This window comes from Macaca thibetana, chromosome 14 (assembly GCF_024542745.1).
Source record: "Macaca thibetana thibetana isolate TM-01 chromosome 14, ASM2454274v1, whole genome shotgun sequence".
NCBI lineage: Eukaryota > Metazoa > Chordata > Mammalia > Primates > Cercopithecidae > Macaca > Macaca thibetana.
This window is the reverse complement of record NC_065591.1, coordinates 67,276,216-67,302,901: the sequence shown is the minus strand read 5'-3', so window position 1 is coordinate 67,302,901 and position 26,686 is coordinate 67,276,216. Positions and strand designations below refer to the sequence as shown.

General features: G+C 42.9%; 1 protein-coding gene across 4 annotated transcripts in view; it reads left to right on the top strand.

Moving 5' to 3' along the window:
• The first annotated feature begins 746 nt into the window (after nucleotides 1–746).
• MAP6 (microtubule associated protein 6) overlaps nucleotides 747–26,686 on the top strand; it is an 81,672-nt gene continuing 55,732 nt past the window's right edge. For all 4 annotated transcript variants that reach the window (XM_050756135.1, XM_050756134.1, XM_050756133.1 and 1 more), the window contains exon 1: nucleotides 747–2,401. In XM_050756135.1, coding sequence (XP_050612092.1) covers nucleotides 1,494–2,401 — 908 coding nt within the window. In that variant the 5' untranslated portion in view covers nucleotides 747–1,493. The remainder of the gene's footprint in view (nucleotides 2,402–26,686) is intronic.

The following is a 26,686-nucleotide window of genomic DNA, read 5'->3' as shown; positions in this document are numbered from 1 at the left end:
CCAACTCCAAAATCTCTTCTGCTTTAAAGATAGAAGAAGAGCAACCGCGAAGAGTGAGAACGTGCCAGAAGGCCCCTGCAGGCCAGGCACTGCCCTCTCCTAGGACACAGCTCCGACCCACCCCCAACCTCCACAATTAAGCCACTTTCAAGAATTTTCTTTTCTCTACCTCTGCCCCAGTGTGGCCCCTGAACTGAACAGGGACTGGGTGGTTCTTGGGAGAGTCTAAAAGATACCTTCGCAAAGATTCCCTAGGAAGGGAACAGCCAGGGCACCACCAGCCCTGGTGCTCCCATTCCCACACATCTGAGCAAGGCCCGTGCATAAGACTGGCAAGTGCTTGAACCAGGAGGCAACCAAACTGGGCTCAAACACAGCCCGCCGGTTTTGACCAATACCAGCAGCTCCCCTTTTCAAAGCATCTATTCAGCGACAGACATTTCACTAGGAGTTTCCTCCATGTTTTAAAATTTAATAGCTCCCCCTCCACCAACGATTGGCCCTATTTTACAAAAGAGGAGCCTCCGACTCTTGGGGATGAAGCGACAAGCCCAAGGACAGAAAGTCCTCACGAGCTTGGGACTTGAACCCACTACGGCCCCAGATTCTGCTGTTGCCCGGGAGCAGAGGAGGGAGGAGCTGCCAGTGCGGAGGGAGGTGGGGAGAGAGGGCAAGCTCCCAGCAGCGCGAGCTGACGACAGCAGGTGTTTTTTTTTTTTTTTTTTTTTTTTTTTTTTTTTCCCAGCACTTTTTCAGTCAGCATCGTTCCTGGATTTTTTTTCTCCCGGCTGAGCGGCGTAAAAGGGTGGGGCCGCTTTCCTGCAGCAGAGGCAGAGGCGGCGGCGGCAGCTGCTGCAGCATCTTTCACAGGCAGCGGCAGAGACCGAGAGCTGCAGAAAAGGGTGGGGTCGCTTCCCAGGAGAGAAGGCAGTGGCGGCGGCGGCTGCGGCATCCTCGCGGGCAGCGGCGGAGGCAGCAATGCTCGGTCTTCGCTGGAGGTGATGGCCTCCCAGTCCTGCTAGGTGGCCGGCTGCACTAGGACGCCGGCAGGAAGGAGACTCGAGCCCGGTCCGCGAATCCTGCGGCCACACCGCCCGGCCCCTCCTCTGCGCCATGGCTTAAGCCTGCAGCCACCTCTCCTCACGTCGCCGCGCTCGACCGAGGTCTGTGCGCCGCCGCAGCCGCAGGGAGGGGCGCGTCCCAGACACCCTCGCCCGGGACTCGGGAACGCCGTGCCTCTCGCCCTTCGGCGCCTGCAGCAGACTGCGCTCCCAAAGGCGTTTGCAACCGGTAATTGAGGGACTCAACAGACTCTCTTAGGATAGCTCTCCCCGGGTGCTCGCTGAGGGAGGAGGGCGAACTAGCTCCGGCTGATCGGGGGTAGAAAACGGTGGGAACCACATTGGCTGGTCAGGATCGGAGGCTGAAGGAAGATTAGAGACTTGCTTTAGAACCTCAAGAAGAAAGAGGGGGCCGGCTTTTCAGCTAGCATCATGGCGTGGCCGTGCATCACGAGGGCCTGCTGCATCGCCCGCTTCTGGAACCAGTTGGACAAAGCGGACATCGCGGTGCCGCTGGTTTTCACCAAGTACTCGGAGGCCACCGAGCACCCGGGCGCCCCGCCGCAGCCACCGCCGCCGCAGCAGCAGCAGGCGCAGCCTGCGCTCGCGCCCCCCTCAGCGCGCGCGGTTGCCATAGAGACGCAGCCAGCCCAGGGCGAGTTGGATGCAGTTGCCCGGGCAACGGGGCCAGCGCCTGGGCCTAGCGGTGAGCGTGAGCCGGCGGCTGGCCCCGGCCGGGGCGGGCCGGGCCCGGGCTTGGGCTCCGGCTCCACCTCCGGCACCGCGGACTCGGTGATGCGGCAGGACTACCGCGCCTGGAAGGTGCAGCGGCCCGAGCCCAGCTGCCGGCCGCGCAGCGAGTACCAGCCCTCCGACGCGCCCTTCGAGCGCGAGACCCAGTACCAGAAGGACTTCCGCGCCTGGCCACTGCCGCGCCGCGGAGACCACCCGTGGATCCCCAAGCCAGTGCAGATCCCCGCGGCCTCCCAGGCGTCGGCGCCCATCCTCGGGGCGCCCAAGCGCCGGCCGCAGAGCCAGGAGCGCTGGCCAGTGCAGGCCGCCGCTGAGGCCCGGGAGCAGGAGGCGGCCCCCGGCGGAGCTGGCGGCCTGGCGGCCGGAAAGCCGTCCGGAGCGGACGAGCGCGACACGCGCAGGAAGGCCGGGCCTGCCTGGATGGTGCGCCGCGCCGAGGGCCTGGGGCACGAGCAGACGCCGCTGCCCGCGGCCCAGACCCAGGTCCAGGCCACCGGCCCCGAGGTTGGCAGGGGGCGCGCCGCGGCGGACGCCGTCAACCGGCAAATCCGCGAGGAGGTGGCGAGTGCAGTGAGCAGCTCCTACAGGTGAGACGCGGCCGCTGCTAGCGCGGGGGAGTCGCCGCGCAGACGATCCCCAACGCAGGCCTAGCGTGCAGCCTGCCTCCAGTCCCAGGCCACACCCTCTCCCCAGCCGCCTCCCAGGCCACCTCCCGTCGAAGCCTTCTCTTCTGCCCTGTCCTGTGCGCAAGCTGTTAGTATTTTCCATCTCAGCCTGCCTGGCTCTTTCACTTTACAGCTGTAGCGGTTTTCTCCATCTCGCCCACCTCAGATCCCTGCCTGCCCACAGAGACCCTTTGCGATGTCAGCAGTGGCTGCGCTTCCGTCCTGCTCCCACCCAGCTCACCTGCTATGTTAGCCTGGATGCTGCCCTTTGCCGTCCGACAGGGTCCCCATTCTTCTAGAAGAAGAATTCTTTCCAAGTGGCCTCTCGCCCTCCTCCCTGGCCCAGTTCCCTTGGCCCTTCATTCTTTCCTCCCTCTCTCAGTCTCTGGGCAACACCCAAGCACCATACCTTTTTCTAGATTACCCACAGGATCTTTACAAATCACCCTCCTCCTTCCACTGCTGGAACTTTGAAGTCATTGTCCTTCTACTTCTTACTAGCTGTGACTTTTATTGATTTGATATTAAATATTTTATTTTTATTTAATTAATATTAAATATTCAACATATTTTTGAGTGCCTACTATATGCCAGGCACTGTGATGGACATTGTGAGGATTAAATGAGATGATTCAGGAGAACAGCTCGTGCCTAGCACATAGTGGTAATTAGTACATCTTGATTCCATTCCTACCTTCCACGTGATGCCTTATGATCCTAGATGCCTCCAGCCTTCTCTGCTATTGAGGCATCTTCTTTCTACTTTCCCTACATGTTCTCCAGATGTCTCTCATTCTCTTGCCATCAAGAAGCCCTTTCTCCATCTCACTCAATTCCTTGCAGATGAATGCTTTCAAGCATGAAGAATCTCTCTCTCTCTCTCTCTCTCTCTCTTTCCTTCTGGAATTTTCCCTCTGCTACAGCCTCAGCCATTCCAGTCTGCCTTCTTGCCCTTCATCCATCCTGTATATACTTCTGACGGCTTAGCTTTCAATTCTGCCCTTATGTTTCAACCAACAATTAGCTAACAGAACACGGTTGACTCTGGACATGTAACATTGCATTTGGGGTTTCTCGAGGAAGATGTGTATGAATAGTAATTGAGCTAGAGGTGTTCAAAATGCAGCTTATGGGGTCCTTCATCAATGTCACAGCTTTCTGCTGCCTTCTTCCTGCAAGAGGGTGTGGTGGGGGAGGACTAGAGAGTTAGTCTTTTGCCAATAATCTGTATGTAGCCTCATGTTAGACTAATGTCCTTCTCCACTGAACATTACCAATACTGTCTCATAGGCTGAGGAAAGAATGGCATATCCAGACATCCTTCATGTTAAGAGAAAATCTGTCCCCCAACTCCTACCCCTGCATTTCTCATCTTCCTGAATTCCACCTCCCACTTGGCATCTCTCTCTTGGTTTACTGCTGTCACAACAGCCACACTGGGAACCCAGGAGTACAGCACTTCCTTTGAGCTCTTGGTCAAACAAGGACATACATCCTTTTCCTTGAATAGCCATGAGATGGTAGAATGTTCACTATGTTTTTATGCTGCTATCAAGCGGGGAGCAAAAGAAAAGAGGGGAAATAAACAAGAGACATAAAAAAACAAAGGCAGGATGTAGTTTTCTGGTTCTGCTATGGCTTTCTTGCTTCAAGACCCTACTTCATTTCTTGATCTTCCTACCCTGAGAAGGACGACCCACGTCTGGCCCAACATCATAGATTACTGGCCTGGCCTCTTCATCTTCCCACTCTCATTCTAGCACCCTGTGGCAGGTGGAACCTTACTACCCACTAGCAGGAGCTGTCTCTTCTCACCACCATACAGTCAATGCCAATCAAGAGAGATTCCAGATTCTTAAGCCTCTTTGGGTGATCCTGTTCAGTTTATGATTTCAAGTTGGCAGGACTTGCTTTGTTTATGGATGAGTGACCTGTCACTCAAGGAATGACCACATCCTTTGGATATAACGCACTCCAGATTTGGGGTTGTACTTTGTTCCGTATAGCCTTTTTCCTCAAAACAGCAGCTTAACTGTGCAGTAAGCATGTCATGCTTCACGTTACACACATACTGGAAATGACTGGATTTGGTGGGGGAAGGCTATGCCCTCGGAGCTGGTGAGAATGATTATTTTTAGCACTTATCAATTCTATTAACCTGTCAAAAAAATCTTTTAACACCTCAAAAAATTTTTTAAATTTAGGTCTTTTGTAAAATTTAATTATACCTATGACTTAGGGGTCAGGAGTACTATTTTGCTATATAATCAGAAGGGTTTTGAAATATTAAGGGAATGATTATTGTTAAGAAACATCAATTTCTTTAATGAACAATTTAAGTGCATGACAAATTTGATGTGAAATTTAATGGTTTTTTTGTTCCAGAATAAAAATGAACAAATAATTGAGAAATTCACTTTGATTGAAAGTAGATATAAAGAAATAAGATATTCGGTACATTAAATACACAATAAAGAAAAAATCATTGGCAATTATAAGCTTATCTAGAACATTGATTTTCCTTCCCTATTGTCTCGCATTCTTTTCCTTGCTATGATTCTAGGATATCTTCTGAATTTAAGTACCATGTCCACTGTAGATGGGCCTTATGTCACCTTAGAAGCCAAGCTGTGCTCCACTTCAATGATAATTTGATTTACAAACCCTTTTCTTCTGCCATTCTACATAAATTATGGTGTGTTTACACCATGGTGACTGGTTCATCTCATGGACTTTACAAATGACATCTGCTGCATGACATCAATGTGAACAGTCTGCTTAAACAGAAAGGGACATACAGTCCATCATGTAAAATATACATTCAAAATTCAGAGTAATATGCGTGCTCATTGTTTTACTTTACAATTTACAGTCATAAATAACATTACATACCCTTTGACGTTGTGGTTTTGAGAAACCTTCCCTATTCAATAACTCATCTAATTCCCAATCCATTCGTATCAGCCTGAGATTTTTGCATTCAAGTAGTATCCAAGATAGCTTTAGGGTTATTCACAAACATGAGTTTGATTAATTTTTAATACATTCATTTTACATAGATGATGTTATAAAACTGAGAAGCATGTCTTTTTTTTTTGAGCCGGAGTCTCGCTCTGTCGCCCAGGCCCCAGGCTGGAGTGCAGTGACCAGATCTCAGCTCACTGCAAGCTCCGCCTCCCGGGTTCACGCCATTCTCCTGCCTCAGCCTCCCAAGTAGCTGGGACTACAGGCGCCCACCACCTCACCCGGCTAGTTTTTTGTATTTTTTAGCAGAGACAGGGTTTCACCATGTTAGCCAGGATAGTCTCGATCTCCTGACCTCGTGATCTGCCCGTCTCGGCCTCCCAAAATGCTGGGATTACAGGCTTGAGCCACCGCGCCCGGCCAAAGCATGTCTTTATTGCCATTTTTAATGTTAAAGATGGATTTCATTGGGAAGCCATTTGTGACTTTAGACCTGACGTTCTCAATTAGAAAATAGATGAGTCATAAGGAGGTGATTAAAATTCCTCTCCCAGACAACCCCATTGCCCTGGCCATCAGATAATAGGGGTAGATAGGGTAGCAGCTGCTCCCTATAGACATGCTAATGAGAAACTTTTCCTAGAAGAAACCAGCTGAGGCACTAGGAGGTAGAATTAATAAACCAGGGTGAAATACTTGAAAAATAAGAGCAGTAACAAGGAAGTTAGAAAGAAAAGGAGTCTTTAATGTCTGCCCTCCAGCCTTGCATGAAGGTTACAGGAAGGCCCATCTGACTTACTTTATGCTATGCAGAACTGCCCCATTCTCCAACTGCCCATTTCCCTAATTTCCTCTTGGGTCAATCCCAGCAATGCCTCAAGGCCAATCTTGGATATGGAATTTATAGCGATGCCTTCCTAGATCCAGCCATTCTGAATGAATTTTTCTTCTATTCCCTTTTTACTTTCTTAACTCTTATCGTTGTCTGCTTGATTGTAAAATACTTTTGTCTATATCTGTCTCCCCCACCAGGTCATGAACACCTGAAGAGAAGGCTGTATTTTGTTCACTCTGTACCTCTCACAGCCTAGGTGCTATATAGATTTGTTGAATCTAATGGAATTTTTAGGGCTTGGTGAAAATTTTATTTATCTACATATTGATAGAGTCAATTTCATTTAGTTGAATTTTTTTCAGAAAATGATCACCAAACCCCTGCCATGTACCAGATAAGGAGCTGGGGATATAAAATAAATGAGTCATAATTTTAATGTAAGAAAATTATGTCTTCCTCAATCAAGTTAAAGTCCAAATCCTGGTCAGGCGCGGTGACTCACGCCTGTAATCCTAGCACTTCGGGAGGCTGGGCGGGGGAGGGCAGATCATGAGGTCAGGAGTTCGAGACAAGCCTGACCAACATGGTGAAACCCCATCTCTACTAAAAATACAAAAAATTAGCTGGGCATGGTGGCGTGCGCCTGTAATCCCAGCTACTCAGGAGGCTGAGGCAGGAGAATCGCTTGAACCTGGAAGGCGGAGGTTGCGGTGAGCCAAGATCATGCCACTGCACTCCAGCCTGGGCGACAGAGCGAGAGTCCGTCTCAAAAAAAAAAAAAAAAAAAAAAAGTACAGATCCTACCAGGTTAGCACTAAAAGTAAATGTTCAAATGGAGAAGGGCAGCAAACTTTACAGACGTGACTCTACATGGACTTTCACCTAGGGCAGTGGTCCTCAACCTCGGCTACACATTGGAATCAGTGGAGAACTTTCAAAAGATGCATAGGGGCCTTGCCCAGAAAATCTGATTTCATTGGTCTGGGGTGTAGCCTGGGCAACCAAGTTTTTAAAAACTATCTCAAGTGATTCTAATGCGCAACTCACGTTATGATCTACTTTTATAAGGCATGGTTCTCAAAATATAGTACACAAAAGAATCACCTAGAGAGCTTTCTGAAATGCAGATTCCTGGGCCACATCCTCATACATACTAATTCAATGGGCTTAAAATGGAGCCTAAGTAATTTTTAGCAAGCATGCTAGATAATTTTAATGCAGGTGAATGCAGGCTTTACTTGGGAAAAAATTACTTGGAGAGATTTGCCATCTTTAAGCTATTGAGTTTTCCCATATGCAAACATGGCAAAGGTGGCCATTTATTTAAGTCTTTTATGTTCTTCACTTATATTTGGTAATTTTCTCCACAAAATCACATACACATATATACTCATATATATACACATATATACCGTTTTAAAGTTTTATTTCTGTATTTAAATTGTTAATAATCTAACTAGATTTTATCTTGATGAGTAGAGTGAGGTAAGGATTGAATTTTTCCCTATATGGAAAGTCATTTATCCTTACACCCTTTTTTAAAGCTTTACTTTTCCCCACTAACTTATGATATCTCCTCTATCACATAAGGGTCACATATCTTTAGATATTATGTCTGAGTTCTCTGTTCTATTCCATCAGTCTGAGCTAATATCACATTATTTTATTTTTTTCTGATCTAGCTTTTAATTATTGTTCCTATTGTGAAGAGTTTATTACCTTTTCTAATTTATTATTGCCCATTTGCATTAATTTTTGTATGTTAATCTTGTATTCAGGAACCTTATCATACTCTCTAATTAGTTTTGATTGTAGACACTCCTGGATTGTCTGTGGAGATAATGTATGTTTTTAGCAAATAACACTTTATTATCTTCCTTTCCAAGATTTACATATCTTGTTTTTTGTGTGTGTGTGTTGCTCTGTTGGTTAGGACATCTGGGGTGGTTTCAAATAGTAGGTGATAACAAACATCCTCGTCATGGGATTTGGCAAGTTTCTAAAGTTTTATCATTAAGTATGAGGTTTGCTATATGTTTTTATAAGATAAGATTAAGAAATTTCTATTTTTCTTAGTTTGCTAGGGGTTTCTAAAAATTAGTTTGGCTATTGAATCTTACTGAATGCTTTTTCTCTTATTGAAGGCTCAGTATCAACTGAGATGATCTGTGATTTTTCTTTTTTAATCTGTTAATAGATTTTTTTTCTCATATTGAACAATCTCTGCATTTCTAGGATAAATCTCGCTTAGACAGAAATATATTTTATTATGCTGAATTTGGTTTGCTATTTTTTATCTGAAATGTTTGCATATATATTCATAAATAAGATTGGCCTATAATTTTTCCTTTTTTATATTGGTCTTACGTACTGTTGGGATCAAGGTTATACCTATAAAATCAGATGGATAGATTCCCCTCCTTTTTAGTTATTTGAAAAAGCTTATATAAGAAAGACTCCTCCTCAAATATCTGATAAAATTATCCTGTAAAACTTGCTGGACCTGTTGTCTTTTTCATGGATTTTTTTTTTAAACTATCAATTCGATGTCTTTAATAGTGATTCACTTATCCAGGTATTATATTTCTTCCTGAGCCAATTTTGGTAATTTATTTTTTTCTGGAAAAATGTGCATTTCTTCTAATTTTATAATTTATTGACATAAAATTGATCATAGCATTATCTTGTGGATTTAAAAATAATCTCTACTTACCTGTAGTTATGTCTCTTTTTTCATACCTAATATTTATTTGTTTCTCGCTTTTTTTTTTTTCAGGATTAGTCTTGCTCAGATTTGTTTTGTTTTTTAGTCTTTCCAAAGAATAAATTTTTGATTTTGTTGAGCATCTCTTTTTTCAGTAAATTTTACTCTTATTTTTATTATTCCCTTTCTTTTTGTGCTCTGAGAGGTAGGCAGAGGTCAGCTTATCAACAGCCTTGTATTCCTGGCTAAGAAATTTGGATTTGCTTCTACAGACAATAATGAGTCACTGAAAAAATTTAAGCAGAGGGACAACATAGTTTGATTCCAATTTTATAAAGCTCCCACTGGCTGGCTGACCTGGGGAGATTAGAGAAACGGAGGCCAATAAGGAGGCTATTGAGATAATTTGGAGAAAATAACAAAGCCTCAATCATGGTTGTGAGATCGGAGATTTTTTTTTTTTTTTTTGAGATGGAGTCTTGCTCTGTCACCCAGGCTAAAGTGCAGTGGCACATTCTTGGCTCACTGCAAGCTCTGCCTCCCTGGTTCAAGCAATTCTCCTGCCTCAGCCTCCCGAGTAGCTGGGATTACAGGCACCTGCCACCGTGCCTGGCTAATTTTTGTATTTTTAGTAGAGATGGGGTTTCACTATCTTGGCCTGGCTGGCCTCAAACTCCTGACCTCGTGATCCACCCATCTCGGCCTCCCAAAGTGTTGGGATTACAGGCGTGAGCCACCGCGCCCGGCCAGAGATCGGAGATTTATAAGATAATATGGGTACAAAACAACAGATCTAAATGACCAAGCGAGATTCATAGAAGAGGATATGGCCCAGAGTGACCCTTGTGTTTCTGATTTTGGTAACTGGTAGTGATGCTAGTCACTGGAACAGGGAATATACAGGGAGAAAAAAGTCTGAAGTGAAAATTGAGGTACTTTTCAATATATAGAATTTGGATTGTCTATGGGATATCTAACAAGAGGTGTTTGAGGGTCAGTTGAGTAAGTGGATCTGAAAGCTTAGGGAGAGGCCTGGGCTGTAAATATAGATTTGGAAGCAATCAGCTTGTGGATGTTTCACTTCCTGTGAAAGTCATAGGAAGAGGCAAAATTACCCTTGGAAAAGGAGTAGACAAAATTAACCAACAGAAAATGGAGCCATGGGGGATACACATATTTGGAGTACTGACAGCAGAAGGGATGTCCATGAAAAAGATGAAGGAGGAGTGATGTGAGGAAGGAAGAAAGCCAGTAGAGAAACTTGTCATGGAAACCTCATGTAAACTCAGCAGTGTTTGATGTCTGTTTGGACATTTTTACTGAGGCGTTTTGTTAGATCATTGGTTAACTTTGTACAATTAACCCTCAGAAATACAAAGCTGACCAAGACTAACCCACAAAGAAGATAAGATATATACAATTAATTATTTGTTGCTCTCATAGGGAAAGATTGCATCTAACACATATATGAACTTTAAAAAAAAGTCAAGCCAGTGATAGTTCTAAAATCAACAATCACTAAGAATCATTCAGTGCCCCAAATATAAAACTAAAATAAATCAACAAATGTTCATTAAGATTAAGGAGCTATCTCTACAATGCTGCTTTGGCTTTACAAACTGTGTCAACTGTATTAATGTAAACAGGTAAGCTTCTCATTCTCTGCTGAATGAAGATGACTTCAACATGGACCTGAACCAGCAAACTAAAAACTTCTAGTTTCACCATCAGAAATAATAATACTAATAGTAGCTAATTTAGTGCCTAGCATGTGCCTGGCAGAAGGCTAGAAACCTTAGATACATTTTCTCCCTGAAATCTTTGCAGTCACTCTTCAGGAACCATGCTGTTACTTCCCTGTTAGAGCTTATGATCCCCCTTCCTCTTATCGCCCAGGCTGAAGTACAGTGACGCCATCTCGGCTCACTGCAACCTCTGCCTCCTGGGTTCACGCAATTCTCCTGCCTCAGCCTCCTGAGTAGCTGGGACTACAGGCACGCACCACCCATGCCTGGTTAATTTTTGTATTTTTAGTAGAGATAGGGTTTCACCATGTTGGTCAGGCTGGTCTTGAACTCCTGACCTCAGGTGATCCACCCACCTCTGCCTCCCAAAGTGCTGGGATTACAGGCATGAGCCACCGCGCTCGGCCCCTTTAGGTTTTAAGACTGTTGAAATCACAGATTTTGTCTACGCTTGTCTTTCTCTACACTCAGCACTTCCTCCATATCATATTAATATATACTCTCTTCATTCAGTTTTCATTCAGTAAATGTTTATTTGTATCTACTATGTCAAATCCTGGACCAAGTCCCTGGATGACAAAGTGGTCCCTGCTCTTAAGAGTCTTATATTTATTGGACAGAGACAAGTGTGCTGAAAAGTTACAGATTCCCTGATAAAATGTCTGTGCAGGGCATGGTGGAGCACAGAGAAGAGAGGAGTTAAGTCTGCCCGATTTGAGGGTTGTTGGAAAAGAATTCAGTAGAGAAGGTGACTAGTATGCTGAGTCTTGAAAGATGAGTTGGCAGTAAATGGGAGAATGGATTAATTTGAGTAAAAGTACAAGAAGAGAAATTATAAGCAGTTCTGTGTGGGCAGAACTTGGAAGTATCATTGCATAAGGATAGAATGGCAAGGGACAGAAGAGGGAGGTAGGCTGGGGATAGCTCCTTTGTCTTATAAGCAACAGGAGAATCAGGGTTCAGTTTTAGATTTTAGAAAAGGTGACTTTGACAGCAGTGGGAAGAATGGACTGGAGAGAGAGACTGGGAATAGAGTCCAGGGAAGAAACTATAGTCTAGGTGAGAGATAATAAAGACCTCCATCAAGAATAGAATGTAAGCAAGTGCTGATAAGAATAAAATAATAATGGCTAAATAAAAGTAGAAAGGGAGAGGGAAGAGTCTAGGATGTTTCCAGGATTCATGTTTTGGATGTCTGGGGCGGAGGGGTGGGGAAATGGTATACACTGAGATAGATAGCACAGTTTGCTAAGTTGGGTTAAGGGTGTCTTTGGAAGGTCTACTTGGAGATGTTCAGTACAGAATGAAAATGGAAACTCATACTGCTGCTAAGGGTGTAAATTCGTACAGCCACATTATAAAACTGTTTAGCGTTATCTATTCAAGCTAAACATACATTTACCATGACCAAGAAATTCCATTCTTGAGTATCTACCTAACAGAAATGAATACAGAAGATGTGTATAAGAATGTTTATAGCAGCATTATTAATAGCTAAGAACTAAAACAGCCCAAATGTCCATCAACAGTAGGATACATAAATTGTGGTATATTCATACAACAGAATATGATATAGTAGGGTATGGAAGGCAGAATAATCTCCCCTACAAAGATATCCAAATCCTAATTCTAGGAATTTGTGAATATGTTATCTTACATGGCAAAAGGGACTTTACAGATGTCATTAAGTTATGGGCCTTGAAATGGGAAGTATAGCCTGGTTTCACTTGGGCTCGGTGTAATCACAAGAGTCCTTATAAGTGAAAGAGGAAGACAGAAGTGTCAATATTAGGGTGATGCAGTGTGTCAAAGACTTGACTGGTGGTTGTTGGCTTTGAAGATGGAAGGACATGTGCCAAGGAATGTAAGCCGCCTCTAGAAGCTGGCAAAGGCAAAGAAAGTATTCTCTCCTAGAGCTTCCAATGAGACCCATTTTGGACTTCTGAATGACAGAAGTGTGAGATGATAAATCTGTGTTGCTTTAAGCCATTCCGTTTGTGGTAATTTGTTGCAGTAGCTATAGGAGATTGATACACAGGGTTTATCAATTATTGACCAGATAATTCTTTGTTGTGGGCCTGTCCTGTGCATTGTAGGATGTCTAGCAGCATCCCTGGCTTCTATGTACTACACGCCAGTAATATTTCCCAGCCCTCCCCACCCTGAGTTGTGGCAGTCAAAAGTGTCTCCACACACTACCAAAAGCTTCCTAGTGGACAACAAAATTGATCCCAGATACAGGGGTATTTACTGAATGATTCCATTTATATGAAGTTCAAAAACAGGCAAAGTAATTGATGGTGATAGATGCTGGAATAATGGTAATCTCTGGGATTTAGGTGGGTAATTGGCTGAGAAGGAGCACAGGAGAACCTTCTGAGGTGTTGGAAATGTTCTATATCTTGATCTGAGTGGTGGTGACATGGGTTTATACACACAAACAATTGAGACTTATGGACTTTATTCTCTGTATGTTATACCTCAACAAAAAATAAGAAACAAAATACAAAAGAACTAAATGGAGATAGAGCTTGAAGTTCAGGAGAAAGGCCAGAACAGAAAAGATCAGGACAACATCAGCCTGTTGGTGAGAATCGAACCCATAGATATTAGGGTAGGTAGGGGACAGAGAGGGTGAGAAGAAAAGAATGCTAAGGTCAGTGCCCAGCAAGCATCGACATCTCTGGTATATGTGGGAGGAGTAAGAAAAGGATGAGCTCTTCGTGTCTGTGCTTGCCTCTCCTGTCCGAAAGAGAGTAGGAGCATAGGCCTCACTGTGGTCTCAGCCTCCCACCTCTGGTGCTGCTGGCCTTGTACATTACACACAGGAACTGCTATGTATTACATAATATACATCGTTATTATCTTTGCTATCCTTCCCTTATCCTAGTATAGTCCACTGTCAGTGGGTATTTGTTTTCAAACTGAATGAAGAGGCTTTTGCAGGATTAGGCCTGGTGTAACCTCTTTTAGTGGGAAAATTGTGCCCAGGCCTCAAGCCACAAAACCCACCACAAGTGCATCCCTGAAACAGTACCTCCTCCACTGAGCTGTACCCTTGTGGTCACTGTCCATTTTGTGCAGTGACTTCGAAACAGTGACGCACATTGTGGCATACCCTAGAGTGCACAGTGCATTTTTGCAAGCCTCCTAGCCCTTAAGGATTGTTCCCCATTAAACCATAATAATTAGGCAGAAGGTAGATCAAGGCAGAATGCAAAAGAGCAGAATATTAGAAAGAACAGAGACATAATTGAGTTTCAGGCTCATCTGCTGAGTGTTTACTCTGTGCCATCTGCTTTAACGTATCTTTTTCTATAGACTTCCTAATGACCTTTTAAGGTAAACATCTCTATCTTTAAAGATGCAGAATAGACTCAGGGAGGTGTGGGGATTGAGGTTACAGAAACAGTCAGTGGCTGAGTTGGCTCAGGAATCTGATTCTCCTCATTCCAGCCACAGCTGTGTCTTGCTTGTGCAGCTCCAGCAGGCCCCTGCCAAATCCCCTCATGTTCGCCTAGTCTAACATGCCATTCTTGGGACGGCTGCTGCCAACTTCAACCTTTATGCTGTCTTTCTGGCCCCAACTCTGCTAAGCCCATACCATCTCCATCCACTAACCTTGTTTCTACAGTGGAGGAGGGGTGGGTTGTTTCACCTCTTCTTGTCCTAAACTCTCGATGGATTCCCTTCTCCTCCAGGGCAAGACCCAGGCACCTTGGTGTGCAGTCAGTGCCTTCCATTATCTGACCTATCTGATGCTTCCAGTCTTTTTACCCACTGCTCCCTGCACACACTCAATGCTTTTTCTTGGGTGTTCTCAGCCCTGGCTGCACATTAAAATCATATGGGCCTCAGCAGGTGCTCTGACCAAATCACAGCCTAAACTGGGTCTCACAAGCCCCACATTCAAACTACTGCTGGATTTTGCTCACAGTTTCCCCCCTGCCCTCCTCCCATCTTCTTTCTAAATCCTTTCGATCCTTCGGGGCTTTTAGTCCATTGAGAAAGAGGCTTATACTATAAAAGCAGGGAATTAGGTTGGATTTATTTGATCCTAATTCCATAATAATAATGCAGTGGGCCTAATATTATTTTTACTCAGAGTTCAATGCAACATCTTAAAGCATGCCAAGGCTGGGACTATAGGCTATGAAGATTCAAGGTGAAGAGCACATGACCCCTGTTTGCAGGAGATTGCTGTCTTTTGAGGGAGATAATATATGTGCAAGTATTGTATATAAAAGTACCAGGCAGGCCCTGGTGAGAGTGAAAATTGGGAGCCAGAGTTCTCTAGGGGCACAACAGTGGCTAGTTAACACTATTGGAAGATTGTTGGAAGGAATGGTTGTATGAGTCCTGGGAGGTGCCCTTATGTCCTGTGAAGAATTTAGCGTCCATCAAAGCTGGGTTTGAATCATGCATCTTAACTTAAAGTCTGTGTGGTCTTGGGAAAGCCTTTATTTTTCTCATCAATAAAATGGGGGTAACTACACAGTTGTGACTTCACAGAGTCATGATGAAGATGAGGGGAGATAATGCTTGTATACAGTGCATACTCATCATAGTAAGTGCTGGCTACTTTTATTATTATCACTGAAATAATGAAGTAGAGTAGGTTACCAATGAAAGTTTTTCATTTACTCATTCAGGAAACATTTATTGCATCTCAATGAATCACTATGCTAGGGTAGAGAGATGAATTATACCTAGCAACTGTCCCAAAGGAGCTCCTGGTCTAGTAGGAGGAAGGCATTTTTTTTTTTGAGACAGAGTCTCGCTCTGTCGCCCAGGCTGAAGTGCAGTGGCCGGATCTCAGCTCACTGCAAGCTCCACCTCCCGGATTCACGCCATTCTCCTGCCTCAGCCTCCCGAGTAGCTGGGACTACAGGCGCCCGCCACCTTCCCCGGCTAATTTTTTTGTAGTTGCAGTAGAGACGGGGTTTCACCATGTTAGCCAGGATGGTCTCGATCTCCTGACCTCGTGATCCGCCCATCTTGGCCTCCTAAAGTGCTGGGATTACAGGCTTGAGCCACCGCGCCCGGCCGGAAGGCATATTTTTCGAAAGTATAGTCATAGTAGTAAGTACAAGAATAGAAATGTGCGCAGGATATTGAGGAGATGTAGAGGAAAGGGGGTTTCCGGCCTGAGTCATGAACCACATCCTGAAGGGGTGTACCTGTACAGTGTGTCAAAATCTTAGGAGTTAGTTCCATTGAGAAGGAAAAAGATTAGGAACTATAACTTTCTTCCTAGAGGTTTTTATCAATGAGATGAAAATTCAGAAGGGCACTTAAAAGTACAATACTTTTTTATAATTCCTGCTTTCCTCTGATGTCTGGCTTTATTTAGGACTTTGGTTTCAAGTCCTGCTTACCACATATTAACTGTATGATTTCGGGCAAGTTGCTTAATTTCTCTTCTCTGACTTTGTTTCCTTAGTGGTGAAACAGAATCACTAATATCTACCTTACAAGTTGTTGAAAGACTTAACATTCCATTAAGTCTGTTACTCTCTTCCCTGTCTTATTTACCATTGTACCTCCAGCACCTAGCTTAGTGCATGTTATTTAATAGATGCTTAATAGATATTAATTAATTGAACAAATGAATGAATGATGTACATACAGTGCTTAGCACAGTCCTCACCCGTAGTAAGCACTCAATAAATGGCAACTATCCTCATCATCATTGTCCCTGGTGGGTTGAGTACTACTTGGCTAATATTAATTAATTGAACAAATGAATGAATGATGTACATACAGTGCTTAGCACAGTCCTCACCCGTAGTAAGCACTCAATAAATGGCAACTATCCTTATCATCATTGTCCCTGGTGGGTTGAGTACTACTTGGCTAATATAGAGAGGTCCTTTGCCCTTCTCATTGCACATATTCTGAATTTCTGGGCAAAGAACCATTAAATGCTCAGGTCAAAGATTTTCTGTGAGTATTTTTTTAGTCCAGTAAGCATCTCTGAGTCACCATGTTCTAATCTAACTGTGCAAATGTGAATTATATGGAGAGGCCTGGCTTTTGCCACTTTGTATACACAAAAATTATTTATTTTATTGCGTGAGTAAAATAAGAATCATAAAGTTAGAATTGTAATAAAAGCAATTAGAAAAGAATGATTTTTAACAAGTTTAAATTTGCTCTGAAAATGAATTCAGAAATGTTTATGTGCTTAGTAAAGTGATGTTATCTAATATTTGCCAAAGTCTGGATTTGGGTGGCATCTAAGTGGCACAGGTCAGAGAATGGGTTTATTGTGTACAAACTCAAGGTCGAATTTTCCTCCTTGGATTGTGATGACTTGCCAGCCAAGTATCTGTGCTATTCTGACAGCATTATGCCCACATCTCCTCAAAAAGCCCAGGGGCCCCAAGGACTCCTCCCGAGAATTTGGTATAGTTCACATGATTTTTCAGGGATGTACAAGAAAGTCCATTCAGCTTGCTTTCCTTGCAGGCAGAGCCTGGGCCTTGTCTTTTTATCCCTTTCTTAGGCCTGGCGCAGAAGAGAGTTCAACCAGTGTTTGAAGAATGACTCTCAGCGAGTGGATGGGTCCATTGCCATTCTTCTCAGAGCTTCCTGATGACCACATTCTCCCTTGTGGATTGAGTGAGCCACTGGATTAAATATGCAATTCAGATACTGAGACTCTGTTTAGCAGGTACAGGGAGAGAAAAAAATGAGGCATCGTGGATGTAATATGGGTGGGAGAGAAGTAAGCGGAGGAGAAGGAGTAGGGATGGCAGTCGGAGTGTTGCTGTCCATAAGCAGAACCGTGCCCCACGCCTGATGACTCGAGAAGACCACATTGTCAAGGTTTCTAAAGATGGATTCACAGTATTTTTCTTTGTTTGTTTTGTTTTGTTGTGTTTTTTGTTTGTTTGTTTTTTGAGATGGAGTCTCACTCTATCACCCAGGCTGGAGTGCAGTGGCATGATCTCAGCTCACTGCAACCTCCGCCTCCTGGATTCAAGTGATCCTCCTGCCTCAGCCTCCCTAGTAGCTGGGATTACAGGCACATGCCACCACGCCCGGCTAATTTTTTGTATTTTTAGTAGAGACGGGGTTTCACCATGTTGGCCAGGATGGTCTCGATCTCCTGACCTCAAGTGATCCACCCGCCTCAGCCTCCCAAAGTGCTGGGATTACAGGCGTGAGCCACCGTGCCTGGCTGATTCACAGTATTTTTCTGAATAATACTTACTGTAGTGTGTCAACACACAATTCTCCATCCTTTTAACTTACCACAGCCTTGCTGTACCAAGTGCACTTCTTCCTGAGGGTGAGCAAAGACGTAAGTCAGTGGTAGAAACAACCAGTTTGGAGTTTAGATCACCCTTCCAACAGCAGTCAGGTTACCTTTTCATTAATTATTTCTTCCTTTCCTGTTAGCACATCAGTCAGTTATTCATTCATTAAACAGACATTTGTCAGTCTCCTACTGTATGTACATAACTTCCTGCCCAGAGGACACTTGCAGTATAGGAGGAAAGGCAGCCATGGATGTGAACTCCTTGACTATAGCAAAGTAAATTACGTTTTATAGGATGTCACCTGCTTTGGTTTTTTTTGTTTTTTTGGTTTTTTGTTTTTTTTTGAGACAGAGTTTCCTTCTTTCACCCAGTGGAGTGCAGTGGCGCGATCTCCACTTACCGCAACCTCTGCCTCCTGGGTTCAAGCGATTCTCCTGCCTCAGCCTCCTGAGTAGCTAGGATTACAGGCACATGCCACCATGGCTAATTTTTGTATTTTTAGTAGAGACGGGGCTTCACCATGTTGGTCAGGCTGGTCTCAAACTCCTGACCTCGTGATCTGCCCGCCTCAGCCTCCCTAAGTGCTGGGATTACAGGCGTGAGCCACCGTGCACAGCCCAGATACTACATACTTTTTGAGCAGAGGATCTTATCAATTCTAACTTGAAAAGTCAGAGAAGACTTCAGAAATGAGGATGGCATCTGAGCTGGACCTAGAAGGATTAGTCTGATATCAGCAGGCAAAACAATCAGGCAGGCAGCAAAGGAGGTGGCAGGTCCCAGCAGAAGGGACAGCTGTGGCATGGAGAGCTAGACACGCCTATGGAGAACCACGGATATTTTCATATAACAGGTGTTCCAAGCATAAGAAGTGACATGGTGGGAGACAAGCTTTATAGCTTTAGTCGAAACCAGTGGTGGGCAAAATTCCTATAGAGGGACAGAGAGTAAATATTGTAGGCTTTGCAGGCTAAGATGCAAAATTAAGGTTATTAAGTAGGTACTTACATAACAAGCAAGAAAACAAATTTCCACCAAAATTTTATTGCTAAAGTTCAAAATATAATAATAATTATTGAATATAATCTTTTATAATACTGCTCTGCTAATGAGAATAATTTTGGGGGGGCAATAACATTTGCTGAATTGGGGTTCAAAGTTAGTGTTCCCTTTCATCAGGTTGATTGCAAACATTCATCGACAAAAACCATTCTTAGCTCGCGGTGGAACAAAACAGACAGAGGGCTGGATCTGGCCGGTAGGCAATAGTTTGCCAACCTCTGATCTAGGTTATTGAGGACAGAATACTGTGTTACCAAGTTTCAGACTCTGTATTGAAGTAGCAGGTAACCCCCTGAGCAGAGTGCATAAGAATACTTGGTTCAACTGTGCCTTAGTAAGCACATCACTCATTCTTCCAAAGTGACATAGCCATTCTTTTGTTTCCTTACAACTGAATAGCAACAGGAAGCTGATGTACATGTAAGAGTCTCTTTGTCTTTATATATAATGGATAACCAACCAATCTCGCATAGCAACCAAGAATGCAAGGTACAGGAGTCACCATTGTGAAATACTGTTAGTCTCTGGCTACTATGACCATTTTTGTGTGGGGTTCCCTTTGGAGCTACAACATGGAATTTTTTAAAAAATAGACGAGAGATAAATGGTATTAAAAGGTATACAGTGAGATAATCAACATGCCAGGATCTAGCACCCAAAAATAGCACAGAAGAGAGAGCTCTACCATGAGGGACTGTTATGACACCTCACTGAAGCCCTGGTCCAGCATTTCTTCAGAGAGGGCCAAAGGCAGGCTGTGAATTGGAGAAAGGCTTGGTAATTCTAAAAATCTACTCTAACAACACCATTCTCTGGGGAGCCTTTTAGCACGTCATAGTAGTCCCAATTCAGACTGCATTTGTGAGAATGAGATTCTCTGCAAGCCCTTGGTAGAATGCATTACTTTAGTCATTTGTTCATTCAATTCATATTTGTTGAGCTCTTCCTACAAATAAGACTCTGAGCTAGGCTCTGGGGATATGACTATGAAATCCAGGCATTGGGACGTGCTGATTGAAGTAGGAGTGTCAGCTCCTACTTCAATAGTAGAGAGAAATGTGATGATGAAGATGGTGATGATGATGGGGATTATGGTACTGGTGGGTGAGGAAGAGAGGACAGAGCAGCAGAAGCATGAATGCTCTTAAATAAGGAAGGTCTTTAGGGTTAGGAGTGTGTGATTTAGGGGAGAAGTGTTCTGCAGAAAAGGTGAGGAACACAGGAGAAATTAGTAATCACAGCTACTCATCTGGTAGCCATGGTGCAGTGGACCCACCAAATGGCTTGGGATCAGAAAACCTCAGCTTAAATTCCAGCCTTTCCATTTACTATTTGTGTGACCTTGGTAAAGTTATTTCAAGTCTCTGAGCCTCAGTTTCCTCCTTCAGAAAACAGGGCAGTATGATACATGTCATAGGATACAGGATATGAACATGTGTAAACTCTTAGATCCTTGCAGTTGTAATTCCTAAATATTAATACTCAGAGGTGAGCGTGGAATCTGAATGCACACTAGTCTGGACACCAAGAGAGCAGTCACTCAGGGAACGGACTCTGAACTAAGTTATTGGATTACAGCCATGAACAAGACAAAGTTCATCATGGAATGAGCAGTGTAATGACAGATAAGGTGTCAAGTGTGCATTTCAATAACTAATGATTAAATTCAGCTGTGATAAATGCTTGGCAGGGAAGGTACAAGGTGCTAACAGAGCATTTAATGGGAGCTGACAGGCCAACCTAGATGAGGAGCTGGAGCTGTCATGTGAGGAAGTGGTGTTGGAGCAGAGCTTAAAGGTTAAAGAGGAACCTTGAGGCCAGCTTTGCCTCCTGTGTGACCCTGGACAAGTCTCTCCTTCCTGCTTCATTGTCCTCATCTGTTACTAGGGGTTGGCCCAATTTTTGGGGGCGTCCTTTCCAGCACTACAGTGCCACACTCAGAGATCCCTTTAAAGGCCTGGGTGCGTGATGCCAAAGAATGGTCTCGCGTTGGAGTGGGGAACACAGGAAGGAGCACGACGGATCTGAAAATCCGATGACATTGAAGAGGGAGGGAACTCATGGCCAAAGAATCAATTCCATCCATTTGATACTGCTCTCATTCCCGCCTAAGTATCTGATGGTGCCTGCTCCAATAAATCCTCAAAGCATTTTCTGTTTTTTGTTTTTTGGGTTTTTTTTTGGGGGGGGGGGCAGAACTTTAAAAAATACACCACTAAGAAGGGTAAAACACACATATTTTCACTATCCAGAGTTTTAAAAATTAACATTTTATTATATTTGCGCTGGGTGCGGTGGCTCACACCTATAATCCCAGCACTTTGGGAGGCCGAGATGGGTGGATCACGAGGTCAGGAGTTCAAGACCAGCCTGGCCAAGATGCTGAAACCCTGTCTCTACTAAAAACACAAAAATTAGCTGGGCGTGGTAGTGCACGTGCCTGTAATCCCAGCTACTTGGGAGGCTGAGGCAGGAAAATTGCTTGAGCCCAGGCAGCAGAGGTTGCAGTGAGCCGAGATTGCGCCACTGTACTCCAGCCTGGGCAACAGAACAAGACTCCATCTCAAAATCAATCAATCAATCAATCAATCAATCATATTTGCTTCTAGTCTTTTTTGTATTTAAAAATATTTTTTCAGATAAAGTTTTTGTGTGTTTTTTTTTTCCCCACTAGGCCCAGACCCATTCTGCTTCTTCCTTTGCCCCCTGGGCAGTCACCACTGTTATAAAGAGGTATACTTTTGTGTATACCTCTTCATCCATGAGCTATATAAGGCCTTGCAGTTATGTGTGCTTTCTGACATGGCATCCTACACTGTGTATCATTCTGTCACTTTGTTTTTTTCACCCAACATCACGTGTCTTGAGAAAATGCAAACACACACATATATGTAAATACCCATACATATACAGATCATTCTTTTTAATGGCTCTATAATCTGCCATCATACGAAAATATCACATATTATTTATATCCCTATTTACTTTTAGGTTTTTGTACATTTTTACTATCACAAATAATGTTGCAGTGAATATCCTTATACATGTCTAGCTGTGAATATATTAAAGGGTTAGAAGAGAAATTGTTGGGTGTTGGGTTATGCACATTTTGTATTTTATTAAATGTTGAAAAATTGTTCTTTTTACTGGCTGGACCCATTTATACTTCAACTAATACATATAAAAGTATCCCCTTTGTCTTATAATGTCAGACTTAAAAATTCTTGCCAATTTCATAATATGAAAATGTTGTTTTGTTTACATCATATTTCCCTGATTTTGAGTCAAATTAAGAAATTTTCCATGTGTTTATACACAATTTGCATTACTTCTTCTGTGAATTGCATATTCCTACACTTTCCCATTGTCCTGTTCAGGTGTTATCTTTTTCCTGCTTGTCTACATTGATTCTGATTACTAATCTTTTTTTCTGTGGCTTGTCTTTTACCTTTGTAGTGTCTTTTGTCACGCATAAATTTTTCATTTTAATGTATTCAGTGGACTTAGTCCTTGCCTTTATCATTTATTTTTTATTGCTAATGTAAGAAATACTTCACTATCCCAGAGTTATAAAGGCACTATTTTCTTCTGATAGTTTTCTGTTTATTTGTTTGTTTTTAGACAGGGTCTCACTGTGTTGCCCAGACTGGAGTACAGTGGTGGGATCACAGCTCATTTGTGTCTCAACCTTCCAGGGTCAAGCAATCCTCCCACCTCAGCCTCCTGAGTAGCTGGGACCACAGGCATGCACCACTCCACCTGGCTAGTTTTTAAAATTATTTTTGCTAGAGATGGGGTCTCACTATGTTGCTCAGGCTGGTCTTGAACTCCTGGGCTCAAGCGATCCACCTGCCTTGGCCTCCCAAAGTGTTGGGATTACAAGCTTGAGCCACTGTGCCCAGCCACTTCTAATAGTTTTAAAATTTGTTTTTCACATCTAGATGTGTAATACATCTGGAGTTCATTTTTGTGTATAGTGTGAAATAGGGTACAATTTCCTGTTCTTATATGTAGGAAGTCAAGTATCCCAAATCCGTTATTTGTCTGACAGGTAATTCTTTTTTCCTTGATTAAAAAAGTTCTCACTATTATATAGCAAGTTTCCTCATTAGTTTCTGGGCTCTCTATTTTGTTGGATTGATCTGTTTGTCTTTTTCTAAAAAAATGCCACACTTATTTGTCATAGCTTTATAATACGCTTTGATTTTTAACAGGACGGATCTCTCTTGGTTGTTTTTTTTTTTTTTTTTTTTTTTTCAGAATTGTCTTGGCCTTTCTCAGATATTTATCCTTTCATATTTATGTTGGACTCAGTTTTCAAGTACTGCAAAAAATACTGTTGGGATTTTGATTGGCCTCAGGTTAAATTTATAGATTAATCTAAGGATTAACATCTCTATAATACTGAGTCTTTCTATGTGTAAACAAGATATCATTCCCTTTACTCAAGTTGTCCTTTATATTCTTCAAAAAGGTCTCTTTTCCTTGAGATTTTTCCTATACGTTTTCTAGATTTTGTTGCTATTATGAATGAGTTTTTTTCTGTTATCGTTTCTAATTGGTTGTTGTGGTATATAGGAACAGCGTTGTTATGTCTTCTACCTGTGAACTTGCTAATTCTTTTATTCTAATATTTTCTCCTTTGATTCTTTTTCTTTACTCCTTTTCGATGCATTTCTGTCTTCTATTGAACTACATTTTTCTGTATTCCCTTCTATGTGGAAGTTACATATTCATTTTTGTGGGGTTTTGTTTTTCTGGTCAGGTGGTTTATTTTTTTTCATAGCTATTCTTATTTTTAAATAAGAATTAAAAAATAAGTTTCAGCCGGGCATGGTAGTTCATGCCTGTAATCCTAACACTTTGGGAGGCCAAGGCGGGGATTCCTTGAGGTCAGGAGTTCAAGGCCAGCCTGGCCAATATGGTAAAACATCGTCTCTACTAAAAATGCAAAAATTAGCCGGGCCTGGTGGTACATGCCTGTAATCCCAGCTACTTGGGAGGCTGAGGCAGAAGAATCACTTGAACCTGGGAGGCGGAGGGTGCAGTAAGCTGAGATCATATCACTGTACTCCAGCCTGGGTGACAGAGCAAGACTCTGTCTCAAAAAAAAAAAAGAAAAAAAGTTTCAAATCAATCAAGATCTACTGCTCCCAATTTCCATGTTTTTCTTGTCTTATATTTTACCTCATCTTTGCTTTATAAATCCTTGATTTAGAAACAATTAGTAATACAATTTTTAAACCCAATGCTTATTAGATTTGCCCGCATGTCTACTAATATTTTACTCACCATTGCTTCTTCTTTTTTTTTTTTCTTTTCCGAGACGGAGTTTTGCTCTTGTTGCCCACGCTGGAGTGCAGTGGCATGATCTTGGCTCACCTGAACTTCCACTTCCTGGGTTCAAGTGATTCTTCTGCCTCAGCCTCCGGAATAGCTGGGATTACAGGCGTGTGCCACCACACCTGGCTAATTTTGTATTTTTAGTAGAGATGGGATTTCTCCACGTCAGGCTGGCCTCGAACTCCTGACCTCAGGTGATCTGCCCACCTCAGCCTCCCAGAGTGCTGAGATTACAGGCATGAGCCACCGCTCTTGGCCTTTTTTTTTTTTTTTTTGTAATAGAGGGGTTTTCACCATGTTGCTCAAGCTGGTCTTGAACTCCTGGGCTCAAGTGATCTGCCTGCCTCGGCCTCCCAAAGTGCTGGGATTACAGGCATGAACCACCAAGCCCAGCCAGCCATTGCTTCTTGAATCCCACTCTTTTGTGCTGAAAATTTGGCCTTTGCCTGAGGGATCTTTATCTCACTCTCCCGCTTTAGAGATAGTGTCACTGAGCGAAGAATTCTGGAAAGGCAATAATGTTTTCTTAGCACTTTGAAGATACCATTCTATGGTATGCTGGCCTCTGCTGTTGCCTGTGAGAAGTCTGCTATCACTCTCATTGTTCTTCCTTCCAATGGAATCTTTCCTCTTTGTTTTAAGATTTCTGTCTGTGTTTGCTGTTTTGCAGTTCAGTATTATGCATCTAAGTATGGACTTGCTTTTATGGATCATGCTTGAGACTAGTTATTTTCCTGAATTTGAAGACATATAACTTTTTCTATTCCATGAATTTCTCATCCAGTATCCCTGAATAATGCCTCTCTTTGTTTCTCTATTCTTTTCCCTAGAACTTGTATTACACATATTTTATTTCTTCTCAATATATCCTCCTTGTCTTTAAACCACTCCTTATTTTTCATATATCTTATCTATTTGTGCTTCATTCTGGGAAATTTTCTCAGTCTTTCACTAATTTTCTCAAATAGGATATTTACCTCATTCAGTAAAATTGTAATTTCTATGATACTTCATTTCTAGAAGTTCTGTTTGATTTTTCTAATGTGAGTATTCTTTTTTCATCATGTCCTATTGTTTCACTATGCTTTCTTTTTTGTTTAAGTCTTTAAATGTTTTAAAAACATTTATTTTATAGTCTCTTTTAGGTTAGATGTTATCTCAAGTTTTTTGGATGTTAATCCTCATGGCAGATCATTTCCTCATATGGTTTTAAGTTTTTATTGTGGGTTGGGAAAATGGCCCCCTGGAGCAATTGCGCTTTTGTTCCTGAGAAATATTTCAGGGTTTCACTGGTCTGGGGTTCATTTTTACCTTAATTCCTCAGCTTGGAAATTCTGTACTCTGGGTACTGCAAATAGGGATTCCACACCCATGCATGACTCTCACTTAGGGTTCTGATGGATAGTGGCAGCTTCCCTGACTCCATCCCACCCCTACCCAGAACCCTAAACAGAAAGGGACATCCTTAGACTTCCCTGGGCCAGTGACTCCATTACACAGTGCGGCAACCTTTGTGGCCCTGCTTCATGCATGAGTTTCAGTTCCCACTCTCCATTCTACAGAAGGCCAGGTCTCTTCTCCTTGCCTTGCCATTAGAGCTGACACTGGGGTCCAGAGTGCCCTCTCGGCAGCAATGCAGTCACTTCTTACGTTTACTGCTCTGACTCAGGGGTGCCTTCACTGAAATCCTTGAGATGAACTGGATGCTGCAACAGCTGCCCTCTTGGGTTTAGGTGTTGTTCCTTTATGGAATCCATGCCTAGGTCTGTGGCATACAATTTTTAGGTATCTCATTCGACCAGTTCCAGAGGTATTTCAGCTTTTAGCCTTGATATTCCAGTTATACTGCCTTTACTGCTCTGATTCAGGGTTTCCTGCATCTGAAGATTCTCTTTCTTTGGAGCTCATCTATGAATGTAAAAAATATTTTTATTATATTTTACTATATTTTATGCAGCATTTCTATGCATTTTGTGGGGGGAGAGGGGAGCTTAACTCAGTCAACCAAATTTTCTTTCTTGGATTTTCTGTATAAATAATTGTATTATCTGCAAATGATGACAATGTTGTCTCTGCCTTTACAATCTTTCTTCCTCTTATTTCTTCGATTTTGTCTTATATCACTGTCTAGGAATACCAGTACAATGTTGCAAAGTTTTTGTCATAGTCACAAAATAGACTATGAATATAGGCTTGATTACTATTTGATTCAGGAAGGAAGTCACTCACATTATTGACAAACAAGTGTATTCTGACATGATTTTTTTTTTAACCAGAACATTTATT